Source organism: Ursus americanus, chromosome 1, assembly GCF_024610735.1.
Source record: "Ursus americanus isolate L20-20 chromosome 1, mUrsAme1.1.p, whole genome shotgun sequence".
Classification (NCBI taxonomy): Eukaryota; Metazoa; Chordata; class Mammalia; order Carnivora; family Ursidae; genus Ursus; species Ursus americanus.
The window spans coordinates 59,227,220-59,253,741 of record NC_142127.1 but is presented as its reverse complement, the minus strand read 5'-3'; the positions used below and the strand labels follow the sequence as shown (position 1 = coordinate 59,253,741).

Here is a 26,522-nt window from a genome sequence, read left to right as displayed (position 1 = left end):
CTCATTGCAGAAAATCCAATGCCTTCCCATCTATGTCCATGAATTTCCGAGAAACGTATGGTCACCTATGGCTCCAGTCTCCTGCTTCTACCAAATTACTCATTAAGAGATTGCCTCATTTTCCCATGAATCTGTCCATGTCCTGTGCCACTTTGACCCTGACACATCACCCAGCGATTATCTTTCATTTCCATATACACTCAAAAATTACTCAGCAAGGATACTAAGGTCTGTGTTGAAAACTTGACTGCAGTGTCAGGTAGAGGGATTTGCATCACAGACACATTAACTTACATATTCAATGTTGGATATTTCTGATTTTGAAAATGCCTTGGCCATTTCTGAAAAGTGGGCTATCGTTAAAAGGATGGTGAATAATAATACCTAAACCACAGGGTTGTTGTGAGGGTTAAATGAGATAAGCCATAAAAAAACACTTAGAACAATGCCTGGCATGAAGTGGTTAGCTGCTTTTCCTCTTGCTACTACTCTCACTATTATCGATATCTGGGCTGCCACCATGTGACTTGGCCATCCTCTGTCTGCGTCCCGTCTCTTTCTTCTGCCAACCACATTCCTATTTGTTGTCTTGGCAGGTGCTGACCTTTAGCTCTGGCATTCATCAAGATATTTATGAAACATTTCCCAAACAGAGACAGTTCCCTTTCTAAGAAGAATTCTGCTGCCAGCTGTTAAGATAACATGTTTGTGTGTGTGTGTGTGTGTGTTTCTTTGCCCTACTACTTACATGTTTCAAGCTTATAAAACAAATTTACTGAAGAAGGCAAATTCCGCGTGTATCCCAGATTGAGATCACATTCATCCTCCTGTCCTAAACAATCTATACCTACTAGCTACCCAGGTAACTTATTGACCAAAGAGTGTGTTTCTTGTCTTTGTTACAGGAGAATTTACTCCTTGATGGCATGGTTGTGCTCCATACATTTTGGTTTGACACGGAGACCTGCATGCAGGTGGCTGTCATAAATAATAGTGGATTGCTTTTCTCCCTTTCTCCACCACTGTGGTGTGTGGGGTTGACACCTTTCCTTGTCCTGTTTCCTATAAGACTTTCAGGATCAAGTGATTTCTGGCCAAAACAAACAAAAGAAACAAAAGCAGAGTCATTTTCATTCCCCAATGAATTCACCTGGAAACTCATAATAAATCAGGTACAACTCTAAGAGGAGACATTGGAGAATAACCAAGCTGTGTCTGTAAGGAATCACTCATCGGATGACTCACACCTGATGCTGTTGTCAAGCTCACTAGCATTTTACCCTTGTATCAAGCTGAAAAACTGCCACTATCAGAACAGTTGGGCATATTTTATTGGGAAAATAATTTTTTTCTTTATACCTCTGCACAGATTGGTGCAGTAATAAATACGTGAAAACTTTTGTTTGAAAAAAAAATAGCTAATTAAATGAATAGACTGAAGAATACTGAGTATATTTAGCTCCAAGGAAGAAAAGTATTTTTGAAAAAAGAGCCAGCAATCTTTTTAAGGTAGCATGGAAAGGTTTAATTCATTCGCCCCCCTCACAGAGGGGTGGAAGTGGTGATAATGGTTACACGGAGAGGCCACCTGTCTGCCCCAGCTGAGCCCACGGGCAGAGGGGCATTCTGGGAACGACTCGCCGCAGCTCGCAGCGTGGCTCCCAGCAATCCAAGTGCTGAAGACACCTGCTGTGGGAGCAGGTGGTCTGGAAGGTTCGCCGGTGTGTGTGCGTGTGTGCACGAGTCTGCTTGTGTGAGTGTGTGTGAATGTGCGTGTATCTGTATGGGGTGTGCCCCGCAGAGCGGTAGGGGGCCGGCCGTGTGTTGAGGGGGTGGGGTGGGGGTGCGCTTTTCCTCCTTGTGTCTAGCTGAGCGTTTCCCGACAGCTTTGGATGCATTTGGCCTTTAAAATAATCTTGTAGGTATTCTAGCCTCGGGCATAATACGGTTTAGGATATTTTATATGAAAGGGGACATGTATATAAGTCTTAGAACTCAAAAATCAATTTTCACCATCTGCAAAAACCACGGATTTGACATCCGTTCTGCCCTTCCTGATGTTGCCCGGTAACTGAGATATTCCTTTGTTTCTCCTTTCTTGAAAGGAAGGAGGAGAGTGAATGATGTTGACTAACTTCATCAGCTGTAACTTGTTAGTAGTTGCGGAGGACCAACCTCTCTAGGCTCCAGCAAGGACGGCTCTACTCCGGGACACGGAAGCCCTACCTCAGCAGAGCTCATCAGCTCAGCGATTTACACGAGAGCCAAGAAGACTGTTCCATTTAGAACTGGCTAGAAAAAATGTGCGAATGAGAGTCAAAGAGAGAAGGAAGGAAGAAAAGAAGGGAGGGAAGAAAAAGAAGGGGACAGGGAAGAAAGTCTAGGGCTTACTAAGGGTTTATTCAGTATTCACTGTGGAGGGAGTAGGGCCTGGGAATGAAGGGGGTTAGGTATACAGTCACTTTCTAATTATGGCATCGATTCACTGAGGGAGGTTGTGGGATATTATGTTCTGACGGTGTTTACATTTTGGAAACTTCCAGACTTCATTTCTGAGACCTGTGTTTTTGTTATCACTGAAAAGACAGTGTGGTTTCCTGTCTCCTGGCCACAGACCTGAGAGATTTCCCCCACCCCGCAAACCGCTCCCTATTTAGGTGGTTTGGTCTCATGGAGGCAGCTGCTTCCCCTACTTGCTTCTGAAGCATTTCTGTGGAAGCAAAAGTTTTAAATTTTACTTGAAAAACAGTGGGAATACACTTATCTGATCTTTTTAGTGTCATGGTATAAAGTAAGTGGCTAAATTCCCCCTCCGTCTACTTGCACCACATTTAATCCCATCCTCCTGGGAAATTTTTACCCTCTCTTACATTTTTGACTTATCCTTTCCAACTCATTCCTACAGAGACGCAATGGTATATGCAGATATATGCAACTATTTCTTGCCACAAAACGGAGTAGTTCTATGTATATTTGTTTGCATTTTTTCCCCCACTCCATATATCATGGCTTTTTTTTCAAGTCACAGTGTGCAAATCTGCCTTGTTCTTTTCAGTTGCTGTATAGGGTCACCTTTGGGTAGGTACCATCATTAATTGAATCAGGCCCCTATTAATAGCATACAACTACAGCAAGTTAATTACATGTACTATATGTATATGTAAAGTTGTTTCCAACTTTCTATTATAAACTATCCAGCAACAAATGTCTTTTTAAAAGCAGGGCTTAATTTTAGAGCATTTAAATTTTTTCTATGGTCTTATGAATGAGTTGAGTTGTGCAAAGCTATTGTTCCTCAACACTGATAGAGACAAGAATTGCGAAGACCAAAATTCTGCGTTTTCTCCTGAAAATTATGGGGTGGATTAGTTAGAGAGATAATCATACAAATAAGTCTAGTATATGTAATTAACTTGCTGTAGCTGTATTTCTTGGCCTGCTAAGTGTTATAGAAGCGTTAGGATCTTTTATTATGTTCTTACCAGTCTTTTTTTTTTCTTAAGATTTTATTTATTTACTTGACAGAGAGAGAGCACAAGCAGGGGGAGCAGCAGGCAGACGGAGAGGGAGAATAGGGTTCTCTGCTGAGAGCCCAACATGGGACTTGATCCCAGGACCCTGGGATCATGACCTGAGCTGAAGGCAAATGCTTAAGCAGCTGAGCCACCCAGGCGCCCCTATTCTTACCAGTCTTAAGATCATTTGAACACAGTCCTGCTTCAAGGTAAGATGAAGAATGAGACGATACATAAGATTACAATCAGTTTGATATTCTATTTATATTATAATTTGTTGTATAATTGGAATAATCTAATTATAATTTTGTAGTATTATATAGTTTAATAATGATACATTGCTGTGTACCTCAAATCTAAGTCAGTTGGACCTGATTTCTGTAAGCCAGTGTTTCTGAGCCACTTCCCCCACAGCTTACCCTGTTGAGAAATCTATTTAATAAGCTTATTTCACAAAAATTTAGCCATTCAGTATGTACTGAAAACCTAATTGTAAACGAGAAATACAGAAATATATGTCACAAAATTTCTGCCCTTAAGAATCTTACTATTGTAAGCAGTCAGAAAAAATTCACATTTCATTTCAACGTATGAAAAGTTGAATGAATAAATATAAATGACAATGTGATGAAATGCTAAATAAGTCAGACAGTAAGTTTAATAAAGAAGAAATGAAGGAATTGAGTCAACTTATCCTTGAAATTTCATTGTTAAAATGATTTAACATTGTCGAAATTACAACTTACAAATTTATACTGTTTTTATATACATTATCTTATTTCACCCTTAAAATTGCTTTTTGATACAGAGTGGGAAAGGACTACTAGGCTCATTTTACAGATGAGGACACTGAGGGTCAGAGAAGTTCAATGACAGACAAGGTCAAGATATTCGTATGAGATGGAACCAGGACCCAATATGCCTTGCTAGACTTTATATTCAGTGAGGTTATTATGATGAGTAACTTCTCAATGTTGCTGTTCTTCAAGAACAATCAGCAAAGATTCTTCTTCACACTCATTCATTAATTCATGCAACAAATATGTTTTAAATATGCACTATGTGCCTGGTTCTATTGTAGGCACTAGAACAAAATGGTCAAATTACTATCCTTGTGAGCTTCCATTCTAGACAATAAAATATATACATATATAATATTGTTTATTACAAGGTGCTAACAGTTATGGAGAAAAATAAAGCAGTACGAGAGGGCTAAAGAGGGCCATGGGGTTGAGCATGTACCTTTTTAAATAAGATTGTCAATGAAGTCTTCAGTAAGAAGTCAACATTTGAACTTAGAGAACTTCAGACAGAGAAATTCACAAATCAGGAGCATTTCCATTCCCAGCATGTTCAAGAAACAGCAAGGAACCACATGTGGCAGAGTGGAGCGATCGTGGCTAAGAGTAGTAGAAGATTAAGCCAGAAAGGAAAGGGAAAGGTAGCTCCCGAAGAGCCTGGTTGGCCACTATGAAGACTTTGATGTCTGCTTTCCGTGAAAATGAGAAAAGTAACATGATCTGACTTCTATTTTTAAAGTATTACTCTGACTGTGGTGTCAGGATTAGATAGTAAGGAGCTGACAGTGGAAGCAGGGAGATGACTCGTGAGGCTCTTTGAATAATCTAGACTTGTCCCACTGTGCTAACGGTTGAGGTGATAAGAGGAGGTCAGATTCCTTATATATTTTGGAGGTAGGACTGAAAGAAAGAATGGCCCCAAGGATTTTGGTCTGAATTAACTGGAAGGATGGAGCTGCCATTCATTAACTGAGATTGGAAAGATTGTGAGTGAGCCAACTTTTTAATTTTTTATTGTTTTTTTGTGGGGGTTGTTGGTGGCGAAAGATCAGGTGGTGAAGATCAGGAGCATGGTTTGGGACATGCTAAATTTGGGGTGTGTATTAGACATCCAAGTGGAAATGTTAGGTAGGAAGTTGAATAGAGTTCAGGGCCAAACTTGGGCTAAGAGACATAAACCTGGCAGTTTCTCGATGGAACATAAAAAGCCATGAGATTGGGTGAGATCACCAAGGAAGTGAATTCAGGGAAAAGTGTAGGATCAGAGACTGAGCTCTGAGGCTCCCCAACATTAAGAAATGAGGGAGATGAGGATTTCCAGGATCATCTTTTAGGTAGAGAACATACTAGGACTCTCCTACATATACAAATAGTCTGCCGCCACCACCATGACCACCATCATTATTATTATTACTTCCATGGCCACATAGCCGTTGTGTGATGCTGGTTAGGTGCACTGGATCTGCCATCACAGTGCTTTACAGAGCAAGAGTGACCTCTTTGCATATCCATGAGAGTGGTGAAATTGCTGAGTGGAGAAATTCCCTAGCCAACTTTCATATGAGAAGGGATACCTCTTATTCTACTACTATAGAATATTGGCTCAGGAAGGGCTTTGCTCTGGGTTCACATGCCTTGATTAAAGAAGCTACACAAGGTAATTCTAGAGAAAAACGAAGAATCTGTTCTCATTTAGGTTACAAATACTAACCATGTACTATGGGAACAGCACACTGGGAAGTATGGCGAGACATACAAAAGAGTTACAATATAGCACGCAACCTTGAGGCATCACGAATTGTTACATGCCTCTATAACAAGGAGCTATCTGATGAAGTGATACAGTTGTGAGTCCCTGCATGCTGCCAGGGTTGGGGAAGAGTTCGTGAAGGTCATGCTTATACAACAGTCTTCCTGAAGCAGAGCATATGTATTGAAAGGCAGCTCTGTGTTGACTTGGAGAGAGGAGGAGGTCAGATCTAAGTAAGGGGCATGAAGAGACCAGGACCAAGGGAGCCTTGGGGTGGTGGTGGTTTGGGAGGGGAACATGGCCTAAGCAGTGGGAGAATGTCAGGGGTCTGGCCATCCTGGGCCAAGTCTCTGAAGGGTTTTGATTAAAACCTCAAAGGGTAAGTCTCAGCCCTAGCCACTTATACTACTTTAAAGAGACATGGGTTTGGGGAGGACTGGACGTCGGGACTCTGGGCACCTTCTCATACTGGAGATGGAGGCCGAGCAGCCTCACGGACCTTCGGGGGCTTTCCTAAATCTCAGGACATGAGGGGCACAGGAATGACTTCCAAGGATCGCCTTCTTTCTTCCCTTCACCCCCACTAGTGTTAGATTGAATTTCACTAGGAAAAAGTGTTGTGAAATTTTTAAAAACATGATTTTTTTACATGAAAACATTCTTAACAGAAAGTTGTTATATGAGACAAAAGTGACACATATTCTTTTGTTTATTTTTTCATTCACTCTGCTCTCACAATCTACATTTATTGAACATATATTTAAGACATCGTGCTGAGGACACAAAAGGGATGAAGTCTAATTTCTGCCTTCTGTGGAGGCTCTGACGTGCTCACATCATTGTTATAGTTGGAATGCTTTCTGGTAGAAAAAAAATCATTTAAGTATGTGCCCCATCACACCTACTCCCCAGAACCTCAAACAGTGGGTTCAGTTTAATTTTGCACCTGTGTGCTTCAAAGGAGAAAGTAATGACCAAGCATTTTGTTAAATAAAGCCAAACTGTTCTTTTAGCTGCAGTCATCATGTGCTCACCTTGAAGGTTAAGAGCCTACAGAAAAACCTAGTGCTAAAGTTATTGAGTTTTATAATTTTATTCCACTAACAAGTGATGGTTTTCACTAAGCAGGGAAAAGGCATAAGGCATTTAGTGGGATAGGTGGTTTCAAGACTTCTAGTCAAACGATTTTTATTTCATTATTAACAATATCAGATTTTCTCTGAAAGCTTTCTTTTGCAAAGACTATATTGAACCTCAGAATGTATTTTAAGTGCCTTAATCACTGTAATAAAAAAAGATAAACACTGTGGCCATTTTCATAAATTTCAATGTCCATTTTATGTCTTTGCTGCAGAAGAAAGTCAAAAGGGAGAAAATGAACTCTGGCACTTCGTTATAGTTCATCTAAAATTTATTTTGTCTTTTTTTTGCTTTCTTAACAGTTATGGCTGTATTTACCATTTGGGACTGGGTAAATGCAGCAACAATGACTCTGGCAAAAACTTTTTTTTTTTTTTAAAGAAACTGAGAATTTTGGAACATTTCCAAAACATTACACTAAGGAGCCTTTAATTGGTAGCAGTTAAGTTTTGTTTAAGCTTAGCCATTTGGTATTTTATGTTTGTCTGAAAAAAATTGCCTCGTATGTGGCTGCCAAAGAACACACAATACACACAATAAGTTAAATTTGTAGTTCAGTATGCCATCTTGAAACAAAATGGCGACCTAGGAGAATTTTCAAGTCAATGTAACATTTTATGGGTTTCTGGGAAATATTTAATGTAAGTTATTGTAGAGTCTTCTATTTTAGATTGACAAATTAATCAAACTAATGGAAAGTCTAAGTTTTCTAGTTAGTTTGCTTTGAATCAAATGGATTTAAAATTTGTTGGTGGATATTCATAAGTTGGAAGAGCTCTCTAAATTAAACATTGAAAATCTTATTCTTTAGAATAGAAAGGAATATGCCTTTCCAAAGAGTTGTATTTTGTTCATGTTTAATCCAATTTCAAAGCCTCCTGTCTTCTTACCAAGCTGTGCTGCACAGAGAAAGGCTATGGGCAGATCTTGGCTATAGTTGGCATTATCGTAAGTATAGACTGTCTTGTCTTTCCTAGAGGCCCTAATAATGAGACACTGAATCTAATTCTAACCTTATGGTGCTTCATTTGTCAAATCAGGGCTATCTAATCAGAGCTGGAAATGGGAATGAGGCAGTGTTGATAATCTCTGATGAAACCGGCTCAGAGGCTCTTCTCCTCTCCCTCCTCTTGCAAAACTGATTCTGAACCCTAAATGTTTTCTCTGCATATCTCAATGATCTGTTTTTTTTCTCCTTCCTCTTTCTCCCCTAAATTATCATTATCAATAAAATAATCGGTGTCAATAAAATAATTAGTATGTACTTCTGATCTCATAAAGTGATTTAAGTTACATAATTTTAATTGAATTTTCTTATCATTGAAAATAGGATCAAAAAGCCCCAACACTACCAACAACCAGATAATTCAAATTTCAATTACATTCAGTCTGGCTTTTAGTTCTTAATTAGTCAAATTTGTTTGTTAATATATAGATTCAATCATAGGGATGGGTAAATTGTTTTTCTAAGTGCTTAAAATGTAGGCATAACATTGATCTAAAAACAAAATCAAGTATATAGATACAGGTATATATGTGTATGTATAATAAGAGAAAGAGAAAGAGGAGGAGAGGGAGACGGGGGTGGGGAGAAGGGAGAGAGAGAGAGAGAGAGAGAAAAAGAGAGACTGAAACTTTGGTTTGGTGAGGGAATGGGGTTTGAAGGTCACAAGGTGGGGAAGTTATACATTCTATGGTATATTTGTAAATGTAAATAATTCCTAGACCATGTCTGCTCTTAAGTACAGAGATGCATTTTGAAGTTTTTTTTTTTTAAAGACTTTATTTATTTGAGAGAGAAAGAGAGAGAGAGAGGGAGCACAAGCAGGGGGAGTGGCAGAGGGAGAGGGACTGATGTGGGCCTCGATCCCAGGACCCTGATACCATGATCTGAGCGGAAGGCAGACACTTAACTGACTGAGCCTCCCAGGTGCCCCCATTTTGAAGTTTTTACTTTCATTTTTCTTCTCTGCCTCTTCTGTGTTTTCCCTTTATTAGTTTGAAAGTTACATTTGTAGTGGTTACCTTAGACAATTTGAAGGACAAATTTAACCTAATGCAATCTATGTTAATAATTAGACAATCAAATAATCCTTCCAAACAATAAAGGATTTTAAAATGCTTTAGCGCTAATCACCACACCTTTTGGAATTACATGCTATTGTTACCCAGTAAATAGGTACCTATGTGTGGACATTCTTTAAAAAAAAAAAAAAAGAAAGAAAGAAAAAGAAATTGGGAGACATTAGTTAAGGGTTCAACAGATGTAGGTTTTTATAAATAATTTACAAACTAATTAATAATGGAAATGTACAGGAATTTTTACCCCTAAGCCATCCATTGTTTGTAACCATTCCATATCATGACAGAACATATTTGTGTCCTGACTCGAGTCTTGGTTCACAGGCTCCTGTGAACATACTCATTCATTATTTCTGTCAATGAAGAGTTGCATATTAAATAAGCAGGAGAATCTTACATGATAAACCTGGTAGGATACATGGTAAATTACAAGCAGATTACACAGAAGCTCAGTGGTTTTCATGGATCTTGCCTCAGAAACTTACACTATTTTATGGCTTTAGATACAGTACAGATCAGATTCCTGAACAGTACTTATATTATAAAAAGGTACAACATAATTTTGGCCTTATAGAAACATACAATATGCTAAAAGCACCTTCCGTCCTGTGTTTTCTGGGGAGGGGGGAAAGGTTATCGAGCACACCATCTGTTCCATCTTGTATTTATGTAATGGTTAATCTCCAGGGCATCTCTGTTTATAGATAAGCAAAGAACAGGCAACATGAGAGAAAGATTGGTGGGAATGTCATGGTGAACATGCGAAAAACAAAAAAATGGTGAGAGTTGAAGGATTGGTAAACAGTATATTTATCATCTGTGACCTATTTATTCTTTATAATCTTATTTATAAAATTAAACAATAATATTAATAAGAGTAGTACTTTGGCATCAAAACATCTTTTTGGAATCGTATCCTTTTTGGTGGTGTATTGCTGCGGTACCACACGGAGGTCCCATTACCATCCCTATTATAGGGGAACTAGATTCCAGTGGCAGACAGTTGTCCCCGAGGCTGATGAGGTGAAATTAGACTCCTGGTAAATCTTGAAGGAGTCCAATCAACAAATCCCTCTGTTCCCAATTCAAATTGGGAACCACTTGGAAAGTAAGTTCTAGCAGAGAAACTAATGGATGTTATTACTAACAAAGTTGATTGGGGAATGTGGCTTTAGGTATTTGGCTAACAGGGCTTGCTAATTTTTGATTCTTGGCTTAGTAAGAATGAAGTACCCAGTCACAGGACTACTGGACCACCTCTGGTGAAGCTTCCCTGCAGTGGCTGAGCCAACCCTGGAAGTGACCCCACGGGACATCAGAGAGAGTGGAAGAGAGCCTGAGGAGAGGGGAAGCCTGAAGCATCCTTTGCTCAAATTCACAGGTCAGAAAAACTGCTCCTTGCCCACATTCCTCCCATGATTTTCCATCCTGGGGAGAAGAGTGGACATCGCCTCCCCTCTGTCGAAATAACGTCTTGCTTCTCTACTAGTATTAAGTTCATCCCCACCATCCTCCCATCTTATTCCCCCATGCTTTCCTCTGTTCTCGTTAATCTCCTTGGGGTGAGGGGGGTGATCGCATGCTGTATTGATCCTGGGCAGCCATCAAACATTTTTTTTTTTCATTTTCTCCTAATCATTTATTTCAATCATGTATTGTAGCCTTAGGGATATAATATTAACATTAGTTATACCCATTTAAGATGCAAACATGGGAACAAGTATTTTATATATTTTGAGATCTCTATAAGAAATGACACAAATCTTAATTGTCTATATTCAGGAAAGAGAAATTAACTTTGTACTTTGGTTGAAAACATGGAATGTGTGAATGCCTGAGGAACGTTACATTTGTTAAAACTATACAATAAGGGACTCCTGGGTGGCTTAGTCAGTTAAGCATCTGCCTTTGGCTCAGGTCATGATTCCAGGGTCCTGGGATCGAGTTCTGCATCAGGCTCTCTGCTCAGCGGGGAGCCTGCTTCTCCCCCTCCCTCTGCCTGCTGCCCCCGCTGCCTGTGCTCTCTCTCTTTCTGAAAAATGAATAAAATATTTTAAAAAACCCCAAAACCCCCCACTATAGAATAAGTTTCTTTATATACAGAGCCTAGACCTTTGTTTCCCTAGAGGTAGCAATAGCTAGAGAGAAGCTATTGATTGGCTATCTATTTGGGTAGTTTTTTCTTTTCTAAATGTGATTGAATTCTGTTCTATTGGCTTTGGTTCCTTTGTTATAATCTTACTAGGAGTTAAGTGTTAACAGTTTTTATGGTTTTCCGTTTGGTTCTTCTTAAATACTTTAGGGAAAATCTTAGCCTGTTGTTGACCACATTCCTCAGAGAAAAACAAGTTCTAAAACGAAATGCATCGCAGATGTAAAACACTGCAAGGTCCCCCACCTGGTATCTCACTGCAAATGATATGTGTAACACGAGGCGGCACACAGCGTTACTGATGTGGTACTGGGTGACAGAGAATCCCTTGTGGCTTGCGCAAACCTGGCAGTTAGGGTCTTATAGATACGTCCGTGAACATTTTTTATATCTAGATGAGAAAATGAAATTTCCTGCAAAAAAAAAAAAGAAAAAAAAAAAGAAAGAAAACAGCGAACATGTCCATGGATAATGTGGGAAAAGACACAAAAATAAAAAGAATATATAGACCTTTAATTTGGTGAAATGAAACAATAAATGTCACCTGCAGGACAAATAATCATTTCAAATGTACACCCTTAGGGTATTATTATATGCAAGGTGAGTAAATAAATCTATATACCAACACGACAATATGTCAGTGAAATGTAAGCAGTTTTTCAAAAGCTGTTTATATGCACTTCCAAAAATGCCTAGTTAATCATTTTCTATCTGCTAGTTCTTTCTAAACCTCACCTCCCAGGCTGTCCGTCTTCCACATTAAGCAAGGGGCCTGTCTGAAGATAAGAGGGAAATTTGTGGCTTGGTTTGCAGTGGAGTCATCTACACTCTTACAAGAGAAAGGTATTCTCTCTTTCAATAGTAACTTAATTTTTAAGGGAACCATTTCAGGACTTTACCAACCTCTACCTCGAACATTCTTTACAGCTATTGTAACTCTTTCTGGCTGTAACATAATGTTGTAACTTAGTCTTTCCTCAGCTAAGGTACAGGACTGACCATTTACGGTTCTTCCCTGTTGTAGAGAAAAATTTTATCAGAATGCAAATTTTATGGAGGCCCTGACTTTGCTGTGTTTATTGTATTGTTTAGTCCACCTAAAACTATCTGAAACTTAACAGGCCAGCAATAAGTGTTTAGTAAAGGAATGGATGAATTTTCTTCTTCAGAGCAAAAATATTCTTTTAAACTTTATCCAGAGATTGTATTCCATCTCTGCCCCGCAAAGATGTCTCATGTTTCCTCTGTATCTTGTCCAGTTTGGTGCTATTGGACACAGATTTCTAGACCTTAACAGCTGTGTTGTCATTGTGTTAATCACCATCTTCATCACTGTAATAAAAAACATGAAAACATTTATACTGTTTATACAACAGCATAAGTGGATGCCAGTGGACATTCCCCTCCAAGGCTCTCTTGAAGACCTATAAACTGTTTTCATTTAAAGCAGATTATATTATGCTTACAAATTAAAATCACTTCAGCTTCAAAATTGGTGAGAAAGAAAATCTAAGAAAAGAGGTACTATGTCTTACTCTTGCAAAATATTTAAGGAATTAAAAATGTTTTTGTTTGGCAGTTACTAGTGAAAAGTCAAAATCTGAACTTCCATCAAAACAGGAGGTGGATTTATAGAAATTCTGTACTTAGAAAATATCTGGATGGCCTGAACTGATCTTCATGCGTGTTGTTGTTTTCATAACTTTGCCAGGTTTTTATTTTTGGCAGGCCAAGAGAAAGGATGGCTGATTTGTTGTCCCCATTTCCCTTTTCACCTCAGATGGAATAATTGAGTGATGTTAAACTCCATATAACATCTTTCCCTAATTCTCCCTGGGAAACTTTCCCATGTATCATGCTGCCTTTCAGAGGACATGTAACTAGGGGAGAGGGATGGTTTCCCAGAAGACCTGTGTACAAAGTCCTATCAAATCCTACTTCATCAGGTCAAGCAAGGAATTGGAGAGACTCTTACTTCTCTGTTCCTTTAATAATGTACATGATCAGACTGAGAGCCAATATTGAGGATCAAAATAAGTATTACTTATTATGAATTGTAATTATTAAATACATTCTAAATAGGCTTAGAATCTATTTCTTATAAAGGACATAAGTAAAAACAAATTTTTATCTAGATAGAAGGTATAGAAGAGATAGAAAGTATAATTCTCCCCAGAACTATTCTGGAGACTGTCATGTATCATAATGTTATAAGTAATGGGTTTAACCAGATGTTTTTCCTTTGGGTTCAAAAAAATATTTGCTACTGTGTTCAGCTAATAATATTGTATTAATAACATATCAGTCATACATTCACGGTAGGATTTGAAAATTATAATCATCCCGTCTTGCCTTATTATGTCTGAGAGATTGCTCAAAGAAGACAGGACTTACAGGACAAATTTTCTAAGATAAAACCAATCTTGGTGTTAAGGTCTTTGCTACTTATCATCAGAATGAATCAGGATATCAAGAGAATCAGTGGAATAGAATTGAGAATCCAGAAACACCCTTTATATTTATGTTCACTTGATTTTTGACAGAGATGTCAAAACAATGAAAAAGGAATGGAATTATCTTTTCTACAAACAGTGCCGAGACAACTAGATAGGCACATGCAAAAGAATGGAGTTGGACCCCTTCCTCATACCGTGCACAAAATCTAGCTAAAAATGGATCATAGCCCTAAATACAAGAGCCCTAAATACATAGCCCTAAATACACCTACCTCATACCATGCATAAAAACTAGGTAAAAATGGGTCATAGCCCTAAATACAAGAGCTGCTTTAAAAGAAATCAGAAGAGTAAATCTTTGTGATCTTGGGTTACTCAAAGCCTTCTTAGATATAAGACTAAAAAGCACAAGAGGCAAAAGAAAAAAATAGATAAATTGAACTTTATCAATATTAAAAACGTCTGTGCTTCAAAGAACACTATTAAGCAAATGAAAAGACAGACCATAGAGTAAGAAAAGATATTTGTAAATGATATATGTGATAAGGAACTTGTGTCTATACCATATAAAGAACTCCTACAACTTAAAGCAAAACAAAACAAGAACAAATCATCAATGACAAACAGCCCAATTAAAAAATGCAAAGGGTCTGAATAGAGAGATCCCCACAGATGTTACATAAGTAGCAAACAGGCACTTGAAAAGATGCTCCATATGAGTAGTCGTTAAGAAAATACACATCCAAACCACAATGAGATGTCATTTCACAGTCATTAGGATGGTTATAACAAGAAAGACAACATTTATAGTAAGTGTTTACGAGGACGTGGAGAAATTGGAACCCTTATACATTGCTGGTAGGAATGCAAAATGGTATAGTTACTTGGAAAAGAGTTTGGCAGTCCCTCAAAAGGTTGAACATGAAGTTACTATGTGACCCAGCAAGTTCACTCCTGAGGATATACCCAACAGAAATGAAAACATATGTCCACACAAATTAATGTGTGCACAAATGTTATAGCGGCATTATTCATTATAGCCCCAAAGTGGAAAAAAAAGGTGCCATCAAGCTGCTGGGTGTTTGTTTTTCCCCCTACTTTTTGGCTACAACATAAATGAACCTAAAAACATTATAGGAGGTGAAAGAAGCCAGTCACAAAGAACCCATATTGTATGACTCCTTTTATATGAATGTGCATATATGTGTTTAAAATAGGCAAACCTGTAGAGATAGAACATAGATCAGTTGTTCTCTAGGGCTGAAGCAATTAAGGGGGAAATGAGAAGTGACTGCTGATGGGTTTGGGTTTCTTTTTTGGGGTGATGAAAATGTTCTGAAATTGATAGTGATTGTTACATAACTCTGTGAATAAGCTAAGAACCACTGGATTGCATGCTTTTAAAGAGTGAACTTTATACATTTATGTAAATTATATCTCAATACAGCTGTTATTCAAAAAAGATATCTGAGGCATGGCATGCAATTTAGTAGGTAGAGTATTTCTATTATATTAAAGCATCCCAGACTGCTCCTCGTGGGCACTGTGCCCAGGGGAAGGGTAATTTCTCATGCAGACAATTGTCTGAATCGGAATCGTGATAGGACCTCTTATTAAGTCATGGGATCTTGGGAAAATGATTCTTTCTGTGGCGCAGCTTCCTCATTCATAAAATGGGAATAACAATGCTACTATGGTATAGAGATGTTGTGATGATTAAATGAGTTAGATGCTTTTATTGTGCCGGGCATCTAGTAAATCAGTCAATGCTGGGTAAGCACTTGTAACTATGATAGAGTCTACAAAATTCAGAACTTAATCCTCTGGTGCTGACTGAATTCCAGCTCTTCTTGTTTCCAGCTTAGGGAGTAAATACAGTAACAAGGGAGCCCAACTTTGAGTAAGGAAAATAGATTTCCAGGGACAAATTTCAGACAGATAACAAAACAAGAGACAGAGGAAGAATACGGTAACATCTGCATTTGCCTCCTCATGGTCCAGTTCTTTATGATGGAAAAATGGAGAGAATGATTGAAAGAGTATTAGCCAGAGGTGGAGATATTAGCCAGTGATGGGAAGAGTAAAGTAGCTGAGGGCCACCTTGAAGGTCAAGGACATCAATTAGAAAGGATCAGGGGAAAGATTGAGTAGGATGGTTAATATTCGTGGTGTAGCAAGAAGGTCAGCAGACTAGAATTCCCACATGGGGTAAATTAGTTGATTGGTGATATAAGGGTAATAAACCTAGTCCCAGGGGCGCCTGGGTGGCACAGCGGTTAAGCGTCTGCCTTCGGCTCAGGGCGTGATCCTGGCGTTATGGGATCGAGCCCCACATCAGGCTCCTCCGCTATGAGCCTGCTTCTTCCTCTCCCACTCCCCCTGCTTGTGTTCCCTCTCTCACTGGCTGTCTCTATCTCTGTCGAATAAATAAATAAAATCTTAAAAAAAAAATAAATAAATAAACCTAGTCCCAGGAAAGGTTCTATTAACTCTAGGAGGATCCATGTTAAGATTTAGGCTTTAACGTTGGCTAAATTATTTTTGAAATACCTCATTTTGACCCCAGAAAATTTTCAGTAGCCATTTCTGATATTTGGAAAAACACTTATTACTCTTTAAGACCGAGGAAACAATTTTAGACTTACAAAAAAAATTCACTGGCTCTGGTAACTGATTTATTTGCCAAGTTGGCAGATTCATATGCTCATTATTTTTATATCCATGGAAGGGAACAATTCATCTTCCAGGTTAAACATGAGATGTACGACTCACATTTAACAAATCACCAATGACTGAGAACTAGCTGGGTTATTGCTTCTTACTGATTTTTTTTTTTGCAGGATTTCTAATACCGTGGGGGTTATTTTAAGGCTCTTCTGACTTGGCCTTGATGGTCACGGTCAGTTGCTCAGTTGTTCAGCCGTAAGCCTAAAGCGCGTGTTGGAATGACCTGTGTGCCGCTTGATTTCCCTTCATCATCAGAGGGGGGAACTAAGGAGTAAATCAAAGACTTTTAAAAATATAAGACATAAGATATAACAAAACACGCAGGTCTGTTCTAGAGTAAGATGGCAAAAGGGTGTTCTAGAAATCATCTGTAATTAAATATTTTCAAAGGGAGATGAGAAAGAAATTCGGGATCACCTGAGATTCAACTGACATTAGACAGAGGGAGCACTACAGTCTGGGGTCCACTTGGATGCATCCCCTACTTCTGCTGGACCCCCAAATCCATTTGGGCTGTTTGGAAGGTTTGGATGATTTTGCGGGATTGTAAAACTGAATACCATTATGCTTAGTTATCATACATATTTTATACAGGCATTGGTGTTTCCAAATGAAAGAAAGACACATGCTTCCAACAAAGGATGGTGTAAATAGAAAGATCATTGAATGGAGCATCCATTAACTGCCATTAACTGACTCCATCCATGATTTTGCATAAGTGATTTTTATCTCTGAGTTTTTTTCAAAATAAGGTAGGGAAGGCTGGAAGGTTAGAGGGGGAGGAACAGGTGGGTGGGCTAGATTGCTGAGGTTCATTTCATTACTAAGATACTATGGTTACTCCTGGAACTTCTTTGAAGCTGGATCTATTGTTCTTTTGTTGCAGTGGGGGTGGAGTGGTGCTATTTTCCTTTAGGAAAGTATGTCGGGGTCAGAGAGCCAGCTGATTTTATTGTCAAGTCTCACTGGGGCTCTGAGGTTGGCCTTTGAGTAAACTAGTAGAGAAATCTAGTCCTCTTTTTCTCCCTAGCCGCCCTTCAGTGTCATTTAGCTGTTAGACTGCTTTATTGAAATTTTGCTTCTCAATTCCTCCTAAGAAAAGATAACTGGGCAATAAAATAATGAAATCTTTATAATATGCAAAGTTTACTAAGGGTAAATCAGGGCTTCGAAACTAGTTCAAAAGGGTGATTCTCAGAGTGTTGTCCCTGGACAGCAATCCCAGATAACCTGGGAACATATGAGAAATGCAAATTCTCAGGCCCTACCCCAGACCTACCATACCAGAAACTGGATGGGGCCCAGCAGCCCGTGTTTTCCCAAGGCCTGCAGGGGATTTTGCTGCACGCCACAGTTGGAGAGTCCCTGCCCTAATGTCGGTGTAGCTCCCCAGCGGGAAGCTTTTACTGGACTGTTTGGACACCAGAAAGGTAGTATCTTCCTAAAGTGGAACTTGAGGACTTACAAGGTCGGCAGAACAGTTTGAATGGGGCCACAAAGCAAGAAGATCTCCAGATTTGAAGAGCAGGGCTGCACATTCTGTTCCTGGGAAAGCAAAGCCAGCGTCTGACAACCTGAGTGAACAGGGTTCGGGCCGAAACCTAGGTCCCCAGAGAGCTGTGGTCTTTCCTGTTCCTAGATCCTCTCTGCCTAGGAAGAAGTGTGATTGCTGGAGTTGGGAAAGGAGCATGGATTCAAGTCCCGCCTCTGTTGGGTCCTGTTCTAGTTGTGAGAACTTTGGGAAATTCTTCCATTCCTCTGAGCCTCCGTTTCTTTGTCTTTGGAGCGAATACCTCCTGCAAAACATCTGAATTGTTTATGTGCCTCACAGATAGTATAGTTCCCTTCCTCCCCGGGTACAGAGGGATGATCCCCAGTCGGCAGAGTGGGACTAGCCTCAGTCATTCAGACTGATTGATGTCCGTGCTTGTACTAGTTGTTAATTGTTTCACATATCAGCCCTGCTTAGAGAAATGTAAGCACATTTTCTTAAGGGACAGATGTGGATCCTCTTACAAACGTAAACCGGGGGTAATTTAAAGTGTACTTAAACAGATGAAAAAGAATGTTAAATTACTGACAAAAACAAGACATTACAAATTCTTTTTTTTTTTTTTAAGTTGGTCAAATTTAAATTTTGGGAAGATGGCTATTTCACAATGAACACCTCTAGGAGGATCTTTTCTTTTTTTTTTGTTTGGTATTTAATTTTTTATTTTATTTTACTTTAAAGATTATTTATTTGAGAGAGAGAGAGAGACAGAGATAGCACGAGAGAGAGAGCACGAATGGGGAGGAGAGGAAGAACCAGACTCCCCACTGAGCAGGGAGTCTGACGGGGGCTCAATCCCAGGACCCTGGGATCATGACCTGAGCTGAAGGCAGATGCTTAACCAACCTAGCCACCCAGGCGCTCCTGGTATTTTATTTTTATTTTTAAAAATTTTAATTCCAGTGTAGTTAACAGACAATGTTCTATCAGTTTCAGGTATAAAATGCAGTGATTCAACAATTATATAGGAAGATCTTTTCTTGAAATCGCTACTGGAACCCTTGTCAGGAAATGAGATGAAATGCCAGTGACCATGGGGCCATGATGCATTCTGAGAAGACTGATTGGCCATGTGTAGGTCTGGGGACACTTCCTAAGCAGCTAAGAGCCCAGAATTGACTCACAGCCCCAAGTAGGCCCTGGGGGCAGGCGCTATGCTGCAGCTCTCAGAGAGTCAGGTGCCACGTGGTTACTCTAAGCACCCTCATCCCCTGAAGAGGCACTGGGTGTGCTTTAGGGGGCTGTTTAAGGTCTTGGAGTCTGATCTTCATAGATATTTTTCAGTAGGGTCTTGGTACATTAATACTTTGCATTTGCCACCTTGACAACTTTCTCAACTATAAAATCCACTGCAAAAATCTTTGATTTTCATCCTTAGTTCTAAAAAGTGAGTTTTAAAAGATACCTATTGCTGTGCCCATCAAAATATCATTTAAAAGCTTCCGTTCTCCAGCCACTTATGTGTTGCCTGCAAATTCTTTACTCTAAGGTTTCTTCAGCAGATCTGGGGAGATGTCTGAAGCAGTCAGCTGCTTTCACACAGCCCAGGCGAGCTTTTACAGAAGGGTTCTGTCAGTTCAACGCTGGTTAAATAAAAACATCGAAATAACATAAAAGAAACAAATTACCTATGACCCATTTCCTCTGAGGAACCAGGTTTCCATCTTCCCTTGATTTTCTCTAAACGTGGGGCTGTTGGAAGGCACTCATTCTTAGGGTATGGCTCATCCAGTAGTGGTGACCGTCACGCGTAATTTGTGTTTTCTTCATGATCACGTAGCCTATTTTTCAAACTTTGCTATCACTATTTGTTCAAATTGTATTTTATTTCTCTTTAAGGTGTTTATTTTTTACTTTTCAGACATTTATATTTTAATATTTAAAATATTGCATTCTAAACTATACTAGTTCACATTTCTCAAATGCCTGTTTCAAAATATATAGATGAATTCTCTTCTTGAAAAAAATCATGCGGGCCACTTAGGAAGGCAGCACACACCCAGGTGAAAGAATAAAAGAAAAAATTTTAAAGCAATACATTGACAGGTGCTAAAGAATAATTTGCAAAAATGAACCAAGTTCAAGAGGAACTAACTAGAAAAATGAACAGAACCAGGCAGTGTACTAGAAAAACCTTCTGGGAGGCAGTGACATTGGTTTTGGGTTTTGATAAAGACACATTTGGATTAAAGAAGACTTGTGAAGGGGCATGTTAGACAAAGTGGATAATTAACTTCTGTGAAGGGGAAGGAAAGCAGCTTTTATTCCAGATAGTTGTGGAACCATAAAAACAATTGTTTCTTCTTATATTGTAAGCCTTAGGATGAACAGGCCAACATATATAGCAAACAATCTATTATATTTATTCTTCGCTTCTTCTTGCTAATTTATTGAAAATCCCAGCTACATTTTTAGATGCAGAGTAGCCCGTACACGCTCTATTATCAACTGTTTTCAATTTTGCTCCCCCAAATTGTACTTGCTATATCATTTTTTATCTAATTCATTTCTATAATTTTTGGCTTTGTTCTCTTACATGACATTAAATAATCGTAGACCAGGCAAAGTTTGTATACTAAATGACTCCCTATCTACCATCTTTTGTGTGTATTTTTTTCCCCCTCCTAAGTGGAACACACTTTCTTCTGCAAAAATTTACATTAGTCACAAACTGCTGTTTATGGTCATTTTAGAGATAAAATTCCATAAACCCAAGTGAGCACTGCTGTTTTGTCAGTGCCAGCAGGTCGATGCTGGGGAACGGAAACCAGCATCTCCCCTCGTGCTCTGAAGTGGGGGCGTCTTTTTTCTGTTTCTGACTGACTGTGAGAAATGGCTGGATTAAAGCAGCAAAATATCTCAATGATGCAGAGCAGAGGTGACTTCCTGTTTTGTTTTAGGGTTTGTTTCCTTCTCTTCTCAATGAAGGCTGTGTTTTCTGACATTCTGCAATCCTTTTGCCGGGTGAAAGGGCAGGGTGCAGGGCCTCTGTGGGTCATTCCATTTTCCATATGCCCTGAGAAGGGAGAGGGGGAGAGGAAGGAAAAGGGGCGGCTCATTAGTGGAAGGAGCAGACCAGGAGGGGATCTGTTTTCTATTTTCTTCTCTAGATTGAGCTAATTTGGATGGGAAGGGTTTTATTGTTGTCATCATCATCATGATTATTATTACCTGTGTGGAGTAATTTTCTTACACAGTTCTCTCAAGTGTTAGGTGAGATCGTTGGTGACGAGAAAGAAATAATTAGTGCCATGTTTTTGTAGTGAGTAAAATCAGAAAAAAAATATCCAAATACCTCAAAGCAGGTAATTTTTCACTCTTAACCTTAAGAGGCAAACCCAAAAGTTCTAATTCTGCTGGGCAAAGAAAAAAAAATTTTAAACCTTACTTCTTGCTTCTGGGGGCCTACTTGTAATTATGTACAGCATTTTTCTTTTCTTTCCTTTTTTTTTTTTTTGAAAGGCATGTTTCCCCCACTTTGTTATTCATAATGCAGACTCCGTAGTCCTGACCTCTGGGTTGACAAGTCTCCACCACTCACGCAGGGGTCTGTGTTTTCTGTGACTTGGACATTTAAGGTGACATTGCAGCAGTCCAGCCTCCTCAGGTCTGACTTTCTGCAGAGCTGGCGATCTGCAGAGGTAAAGCTGTAGTTGCTTAAAGAGCCACCTCCAGGGAGCGAGGGGGCTTGGGCCGGCTCCCCAGTGGGGCACTTGGGGTACTCCTCCATGAGGGATTTGTGTAGGCTTTCAGGCAGAGGCTGGGGGCTCTTCTTTGGAGCCAGTGTGGGGATGGGGAAGGGGTGCACGTCTCAAGTCAGCGCTGTGTTGGGTTATGGCATCCTGGCTGCTTCTCGAGGCTTCCTTCCCCTCTGCCTGCATTCCGCAGACCTTCTCTCCTCCATCCCTGCTCCCTTCCCAGGAGCTGGCGTCGGAAGGCTAGGACTGCACCCAGGGAGGGTGGGGGCGGAGCTGCCTTTCGGGCCAGGAGGTGGGAAAGCGCAGAGCGGCGGATCGAGGCACGGACCTCGCGTCGAGGTTCCTGCGGCCGGCGGGTCCTTCCAGCCTGTGGCGGTCGCTGCAGCCGTGGCAGTTCTCACCGAGCTGGATCTTTTTGCTCAGCCTACAAGACTTGAAAACTCTTACTGCACCCTCCTCCCCCATTAAGAGTCTTTTCCCTGTGGTTTCCCCTCCATCCCCGCCCCCTTCGCTCCCCCTTCCCATTGGAGAATTTCATGCTTCTGTTAGCACCTTTTCGTAATTCAGGGGACGTGACAGTCCAGAGCTCCAACTGCCTCAGCTGGATTCTACTTTTGTTTTTATTTCTCCCTCGCTTCTTCTTGTTTTCCTCTAATCTGATTCATCTGCGAAGTCTGACGCTTCTGCCAGAGGGAGCAGGGAATAAATAGATGCTGCTGCCCCAGAAGGCTTAGACGTCGGGAAAGAACAGCCAGAGAGGCAGGGGCGGCGGCGGCGGAGGTCGGCGGAGCTCGTGGGACCCCATTGGGGGAATTTGATCCAAGGAAACTGAGATCGTCGGGGGAGGAGAAGCTCCCAGATCATTGTGTCCACTTGCAGCGGGGGGAAAGGGGACCGCGGAGCGGGCCTCTCGGCGTCCTCGGCACTGCTCCACCCTGCCCCGTCCTGCCGGGATCATGGTCTGCGGCAGTCCAGAAGGGATGCTGCTGCTGCGGGCCGGGCTGCTCGCCCTGGCTGCGCTCTGCCTGCTCTGGGTGCCCGGAGCTCGGGCTGCAGCCTGTGAACCCGTCCGTATCCCCCTGTGCAAGTCCCTGCCCTGGAACATGACCAAGATGCCCAACCACCTGCACCACAGCACCCAGGCCAACGCCATCCTGGCCATTGAGCAGTTCGAAGGTCTGCTGGGCACCCACTGCAGTCCCGATCTGCTCTTCTTCCTCTGTGCTATGTACGCGCCCATCTGCACCATTGACTTCCAGCACGAGCCCATCAAGCCCTGCAAGTCTGTGTGCGAGCGGGCCCGGCAGGGCTGTGAGCCCATCCTCATCAAGTACGGCCACTCGTGGCCCGAGAGTCTGGCCTGCGAGGAGCTGCCTGTTTATGACCGTGGGGTGTGCATCTCTCCCGAGGCTATCGTGACCGCGGACGGAGCGGGTGAGTCCGGCCCAGCCTCTCTCCTGACCTCTAGCCACCCCGCTTCTCGAGGAGTTTTTGTGACTCGCCTTTTACTTTCTAATCCTGCCTCCCCCCCCCCCCCATTGGGATCGCTTCTCTTAATCACTCTGTGGGGCACCACTTCTTCCTTCTCTCTTCCAAACTGATGCACTCCATGCCAGTATCTGTCTTTCTAAAACAGGCAGTTCATTCCACTCCGGTCACACTGTTGTCGACGCTGACCCTACACTTTCCGTCCTTTACATGTCCAAGTCACCACATCTTGTATTAGTGATGCTCCTTTCTTACTGTCTTAATTTATTTACAGTCACTGCACTTTCTTTCCAGATTCTCTTGCATTCTCAGTCATCCGTTTTCCAGAGCTTTGCTGGTTTAGCCACTTGTCAATATTGTGAAAACAGAAAACTGAAGCACCATTTTCTTCTAATCATTAGAAATGCCTAATTTCAGTAACCTTACTCCAACCCGCAGATGTTAGTGGTATGTGTTTGCTCAAAGTCCAATTTGAGCAATTACCTTCACCTTAAAATTCCCCCTCCTTTCAATGAGATAAACTGTTCTTCCATTCCAGACTGAAACAGCTGTGAAACATTGCTATGCACTGCTAATTAGTGTCTGTGACTTGCTCCCAGCCTCAGAGCTGGCGAGGTGAAATCGCTGGGCTCTTTTCACATTCCCACATGCCTTCAGGTCCTTTTGTAAGTGACATATGGGTGAAAGGAGTTATATTTAAGGTGTGTTATGTAACATTATTTTTAATCTCCCCCCTTATCCCATTGTTATGCTCGGCAAATATGTCTTTAATACCTTATTTCATGCCCTTTGTTCCGTGTGTTCTTCAGCCACACGTTCATCTTAATCTTCCCCCACCGGAAAGCTTGATTGCAGTTCTACATTTCATGGAATCCATCACAAGTTGTTTTCTCACTGGTGTTTGGTCTAATTATGACAGTCCTAACTCGGAAGACCTCAGCTAGACCTAGTTCATTATGGTTCATTTAATTCTTATTCAATATCACTCCTACCAGTAACCCCTGAACTCAAATTTCACCCTTCATACAATTTCATACTTTCTATGGTTGGTCGTATTTCACACCCTCCCCAGAGGAACTCTGTTACTAGATGCGATGACTTGATTGCCTCCTCTGTTCATTTCCTGGGCATCAGTTTTTTCCTTCTTCTGCCTCTCAACTCGCTCAGCCTATGCTCATGCCCTTAGTCCATTTCTAGGTAACAGTTCTGGGTTGTCAGAGAATTGATTTGGAAAATTTGCTTTCCGTGCACATTGACCTGCTTAATGGAAAGTGAGTGAAGAGGTGAAAAGTACAAACAGCTGCAAAATCACCAAACAGAAAGATTCTGGAAGCTTTTCGATCATCCTCTCATTTAGTGAATTGGTCTTATAGACCTATTGTCCTCTTGATTTTAACCAAGAGCTAAGAACTGGTTGTATACTATAAGCAGAAGGGAATGTATTTCTTACTCTTTGGGCTAAAAGAGCGCTCTTGAGCCTGTGTACTTACTAGCATCCCAGGCTGTGCAGAGTCTGGACGAGCTTGGTCAGTTGCTGCCTGGCTTTGCCAGGCACTTAGAATCAGTAAATGCTGGCGCTTCACTCAGGCCAAGGACTAGGAATGAGGTGACTATGGTTCACTCAGAAATGCTTTCCTCCCCTTAAAGGAGAAGACTTGCTCTGACACCTCTCTTAGAGATGGACCTCAAATGAGAGAGGTTTGGCGAGGTAAACAGCTTTCAAAAGCCATGGCCAATATGGATGGGAAGCAGTTTCCTTAAGTGTCCCTGAATTACCTATCATCAGGGACCAAATGCAGAACAATTGCCTCATTGAAGCACTCAAACAGGTCATGCATGGAAACAGTTTGTCAGTACGTGGGACCTGGTTTCTGAGCTGCTTTAAAATGCCATAATATCTGCTTTGTTGGCAGCATCCTTGCTAGAAAAATACCTGGGGTTGGGTGGCAGTGGGAACTGTATTTTTGTGATGGTCTTCCTTTACCACAACCTGCAGTGTGAGTCAGAGACTGGTGGTAGGAGGGGGCTGCAGGGGAGGGGAGATGGGGAATGGAGAGGTGGATTCTAACCCTAAGCGTCTCCCAGCTTCCGAGGCCAGCTTGCTGAAAATTGCATTCCCTACCCTGGGTTGAACTGTCAGGCACCTGGAATTACTTAGGAACTACCATATGTGGCCAGTTTAATTTACGATGCAATATACTCTGGTTCAGTGGGATATGATAGTTCACGAAGCCCTTTTCCCCCCTTCCTTTAGGTGTAAACAGAATTGCTTATGTTTTATGTTTAGAATCCGGCCGAATACAAAAATGAGGTCTCCCTGAATAGAAGGGGCCACCCTGCACATTCCTTCAATGCCAAGAGGATTTTCAAATCCTACCATTCACATGGGTCTGTTCCGTCCTAGCACAGTATGTTTCCACAAACAAGTTTAGGCCCATTTACAAAGCATTTTGAAATGGAGTAGTGCTTCAAACTACTTTTTGCTTTCAAAATACTAAGGGCCAGCATACATTAAAAAAAAAACAAACCCTATCCTGACCATTACTGACAAATGCACAATACATTTTTTCTTTTTCCACATTGTATACTTACTATGGAGCTGTGGCTTCACGCACAACTGCTTTATCTGAGAATTCATTTCAGCCACTTAAGACCTGTAGTCCAGTCTTCAGTATCGTGTGGCCAGTCAGGAGTGTGCACTGGGAGCCCAGCACACCAGGCTTTGAATCTGGACTCTGCTTCCTCTCCAGTGTTATTATGGGGAAATTCTAGAAGCTCTCTGATCGAAAGTTTTCTGGTCTGTATCATGGAGACAGCCTGCCTCTACATCCCCCGGGGATAGTGAAGATGGAATGAAGCAGCATAGTACCTGGGACACGGTCCCTAACAGATTATGGTGCTGCTTTGCTCTTTCGCCATGGTTATCATCGTTCTATCAAAATGAGGTTTTCTTTGTTAAAATGGTATGCTGGTCAATGCAGATACAGCGTAGAACTTTGATCACTTCAGCTCTGGAAACCAGGCTTCACACTGGGACCCAACTGGAAAAGCAGATCTTCCTTCTGAACACATAAGCTTAGTATTGCATTTTCCACAAGTGGACCTAGATCTCAGGCTCAAGAATAAATCCTGTTGGGAGCACCAGGAAGAAAGAATGAGTCT

The 26,522-nt window shown here is 41.0% G+C and overlaps 1 protein-coding gene across 4 annotated transcripts in view; it reads left to right on the top strand.

Moving 5' to 3' along the window:
• Window positions 1-5,080: 5,080 nt before the first annotated feature.
• The window catches only part of FRZB (frizzled related protein), a 50,136-nt gene continuing 28,694 nt past the window's right edge, over window positions 5,081-26,522 (top strand). The window contains exons 1-4 of one of the 4 annotated variants that reach the window (XM_045806266.2): window positions 5,081-5,301; window positions 8,080-8,153; window positions 10,507-10,668; window positions 22,546-23,306. In XM_045806266.2, coding sequence (XP_045662222.1) covers window positions 22,829-23,306 — 478 coding nt within the window. In that variant the 5' untranslated portion in view covers window positions 5,081-5,301; window positions 8,080-8,153; window positions 10,507-10,668; window positions 22,546-22,828. Of the gene's footprint in view, window positions 5,302-8,079; window positions 8,154-10,284; window positions 10,396-10,506; window positions 10,669-22,545; window positions 23,307-26,522 lie in introns of those variants that run through there. The other 3 variants (XM_045806265.2, XM_045806264.2, XM_045806267.2) reach the window with 3 other exon arrangements.